The 3,544-nt window shown below is 40.3% G+C and overlaps 1 protein-coding gene across 1 annotated transcript in view; it reads left to right on the top strand.

Annotated features, from left to right (window-relative positions):
• Window positions 1-1,544: 1,544 nt before the first annotated feature.
• LOC102785781 (4-trimethylaminobutyraldehyde dehydrogenase-like) overlaps window positions 1,545-3,544 on the top strand; it is an 8,729-nt gene continuing 6,729 nt past the window's right edge. The window contains exons 1-3 of the mRNA XM_087836701.1: window positions 1,545-1,656; window positions 1,862-2,020; window positions 2,557-2,702. Of these exons, the coding sequence (XP_087692827.1) occupies window positions 1,879-2,020; window positions 2,557-2,702 (288 nt within the window). The 5' untranslated portion in view covers window positions 1,545-1,656; window positions 1,862-1,878. The remainder of the gene's footprint in view (window positions 1,657-1,861; window positions 2,021-2,556; window positions 2,703-3,544) is intronic.

The raw sequence follows: 3,544 nt of genomic DNA, 5'->3' as shown, positions 1-3,544 counted from the left end.
TGAGCATGAGGCAAAACCTTCTCTTGAGCGCAGCTCGTATTATTTTCATGTATTTGACTGTAGTCTGTTTTTTTGGGGGGGAGTTGCACAAAAATTTGTGTGGCATCTTATTTGATACAGAACAGCTGATTGTTCTGTAAATACAATCAAATGGTTATAAAAAACACTTTGACTGCATTTTGGGAAAATAGCTGCATATAGCTTTGTTGTTTGCAAAACTTTTGCATAGGTTTTCAAAATTTCCAATTCATGTTTGCATTTCAAATTATGAAAATGATTCTTTAAAAGTGTTTGTGGTTGTTACAGTAAAAAAATAGAACTTTTTTCTACTCTGATTTTATGTTTTTTGTCTGATTTTAGATCAATTACTCAGATACAGTATGTCAAAATGAGAAAATAACTGTAAATTCACACATTTGAGCTGAGCTGAAAAGAATGACACAAAACAAGGCAAGATAAATAGTTTTTAAAGGCGAAATGTAGAGGTAAAATCGGAAGTAGTCAAAAACAGTCAATTATACCCCAGAGGGTTAAACATTTTTTTAAGTAATGCAAGTAATTAGTTACTTTTACAATATTGTAACTCAGTTACTTTTTTGAAGAAGTAACTGTAACTAAACTATAACTAATTATTACTTTTTCAAAGTAACCTGAGCAACACTGGTGAGCACTGAAGTGCCCACGGGCGGTTATTTTCAAGCGTTATCTAAATGATGTCTAGAACATGAAAGCTGCATGTATAGAATCAACATACAAATCTGGTTAAAATGAGGTTCGTTCGCTTCCCCGATCGTAATGTTTTAAAGAGCTTTTTAATCCCTCTAAGTTAATGCTTCTGCCTGGTTCTCCCATAGATTTCCATTTAAGGCTTGTGTTGTTATAGCTTGAATGTGTTATTATGCTTTTGTTTTGTATGATTTGGCACCCTCTTGTGGCCACAGTTGGTACTTGGGAAGCTTGTTATGCCCAGCTAGTTTGATACAAGTGCGGAGTAGAGGTGAAATCTGTGCCCACGCACATTACATAACCTTACTATTTGATTTGTGATGCATGTGTAATGAGAGTATACTGAGTTACTATTTCAGCTGTGTGGCTATTACTCATTTGTATATCTATTTTTGTGCTAGCATGTCTTTGCTTGTTGTTATGAGGAATAATGCTAGTTCACTGAAGGTTGTTTAATTTAGGCAACTTTAAGATTGATGTTGTTGCTGGTTGTCATTAAAACTCAGTTTCAGTTAATATATTATGTATGCTCAGTGAATGAGAAGGTAATGATCTGTTTTGGTTTATTTAGTTTCACAAAAGAAAGTAACATGACGGAGATGCAGACCAAAGTAAAGAAGAATCTGAGTTGAAAGCATTCTTCTTCTCACTGTCTGTCAAACTGGATAATCTAAGTCAAACCCACATCTAGTGAGGACAGAACAACACTGTTTTTGATTCTGCTGCTGGTTCTTTTATTCTTTACACACGTTACCGGCAGTATTAACTAATAAATCACCTTGTGTTAAAAAACCATCCAATTGCTTTTACTCAGCAGAAGTGAGTGAGTCAGCAGAAATACGGGGTGGTAGCATGAAGGAGGCGTGGTGTTCTGGCTGCTGAAACAGACTGTGAAGAGCCTTTTCCAGTCCTTCTGCGGGAGCATAAGCGGTAAAACTTCAGCTATTTTTATTCGGTTGTTTTCATATTTAAAATGTGCACGCGCTGTTTTTCTTGTGCAACTTCAGTTAACTTAATGTCCGTGCTAGCTTCACGCTAGCAAAGGGAGCGACCAGTTTAGATCGCTTGTCCTGAGTTGCACATTGTTGCACATCTGTTTTTCAGTTTTGAAACATCCTTCCCCGTATCCCTGCAGGTGCTTTGTATCTGGAAATGGCCCAGTCAACCCTCAACTCGATGCCCGGAGCCTCGACGGGGACCGTGGTTGTCACGGAGCCTCTGAACTTCTGGGGTGGAAAACGAGTGAAACCCAGGGAGGAGAAAAACGCTGAGCCCGTGTTTGAGCCTGCAACTGGTGAATATACTTCTCTTTAAAATCTGCTTTAGCCTTAATGCTCCTGCTAAGGACACGTATTCTGGGGAAAACAAGTGGTGGTGGTTTAAAGGCCTGCCGTTCTTCTGAAATATATTTGAAACGCTCAGATTCTGTTCAGACTTCTGTTAAGTATTGTAACATAGACATTTTGCCTTAACTGTGCGCAGACTTGTAGACAAACAAAGGGCTATTTTTCCTTTACTTGATATTAGTATTAAGTTAACTGGATTTCATGCTTTCAGGTTATAAAGGTTTATAAAATGAATATGCACAGTAATGACAGGCAGGCATAAACATTTCTGAAGATTAAAGAATGCAAGGGTCTGCTTTACATTTTAATGTTGCACAAAGAAGATCACTACTGTTAATGAGGGTGTTTTTACTGATTCAGGTTAAAAATGTCAATTGTTAGTTAAGAGATTTGATACACAGAAAATTGCATGGTGTAGAGGAGCCCAGCTCGCTTTTCATTCGTAGCTCAGCTCTGTAACCTGGTGTTCTTCTGGTCTCTGTAGGCCGGGTCCTGTGTCAGATGGTGCCCTGTGGGGCTGAGGAGGTGGACGAAGCCATACAGAGTGCCTACGCCGCCTACCAGAAGTGGAGCAAGATGGCAGGCATGGAGAGGGCTCGGGTGATGTTGGAAGCTGCTCGTATTATGAGGGTGAGGCAGCCAAGCTGTTGTGTAATAACCACCAGCAGTCCAGGAAACTGTCTAGTTCAGTGTTTGTGCAATATAAATTGGAGTTGACTGTTGGAAGCCTGCAATAAGACATTAGTTATTCATTAAAATGCAGCCCTCCCTCCACTGCTGGCCTTGTTGTGTGTTACACATACAGTGACCTGCAGTGAAACTGGACCCCTTTCAACCATACATACATGGCACAAACATTCACATTGGGAAGATAGGTCAGAGAGAGGTAGAATGTCAGAGAAACGAAGAAATACCCAACATCAGGGACAAGAGGAGAAAAAGATCTCTGCTCAAAAACAAACCCCAGCTCAGCACAGAAAAGCACATGGATCTTCACATCTTACACCATGTAAAAAGGACGTGACATGGGTGGGGCGTATGAAGGAGTGAGCCAGTGTAGACAACAGCCATCATGTCCTGCAGCTATTCTCCAGCGCGGGACGCAGACCTGCCGTCTTCATCGGGTGGAAGTAAGCATCGAAGGCGTTTGGAAGGGGGAGTGAGTGTGTGTCAGTGTACATGCATACGTATGCGTGCGTGTGTGTGCGTGCCCCGTGTTAAATTGAGAGAGAGTGTCCTTTCACCTGGTTAAGCGAAAGTCAACAGTCCTCCAGCCAACACAGGTGGCCTTTTAAGGATAGTGTCAGAGAGTCACAGCACAGTCTTGTAATCTGGGAGAAATTGTTGTTCCAGCCAGCCATTCGACCTTGGAGCCATTTGACCTTGGAGCCTTCTAGCTAAAATTTAGTTTTTATTGAATTATTTATTTATTTAAATTATTGATTGGTTTATTGATTAGCATTCAAATATCT

The sequence above is a fragment of the Neolamprologus brichardi genome, chromosome 23 (genome assembly GCF_056152115.1).
Source record: "Neolamprologus brichardi isolate AB-2024 chromosome 23, ASM5615211v1, whole genome shotgun sequence".
Classification (NCBI taxonomy): Eukaryota; Metazoa; Chordata; class Actinopteri; order Cichliformes; family Cichlidae; genus Neolamprologus; species Neolamprologus brichardi.
This window is presented reverse-complemented; position numbering and strand designations above follow the sequence as displayed.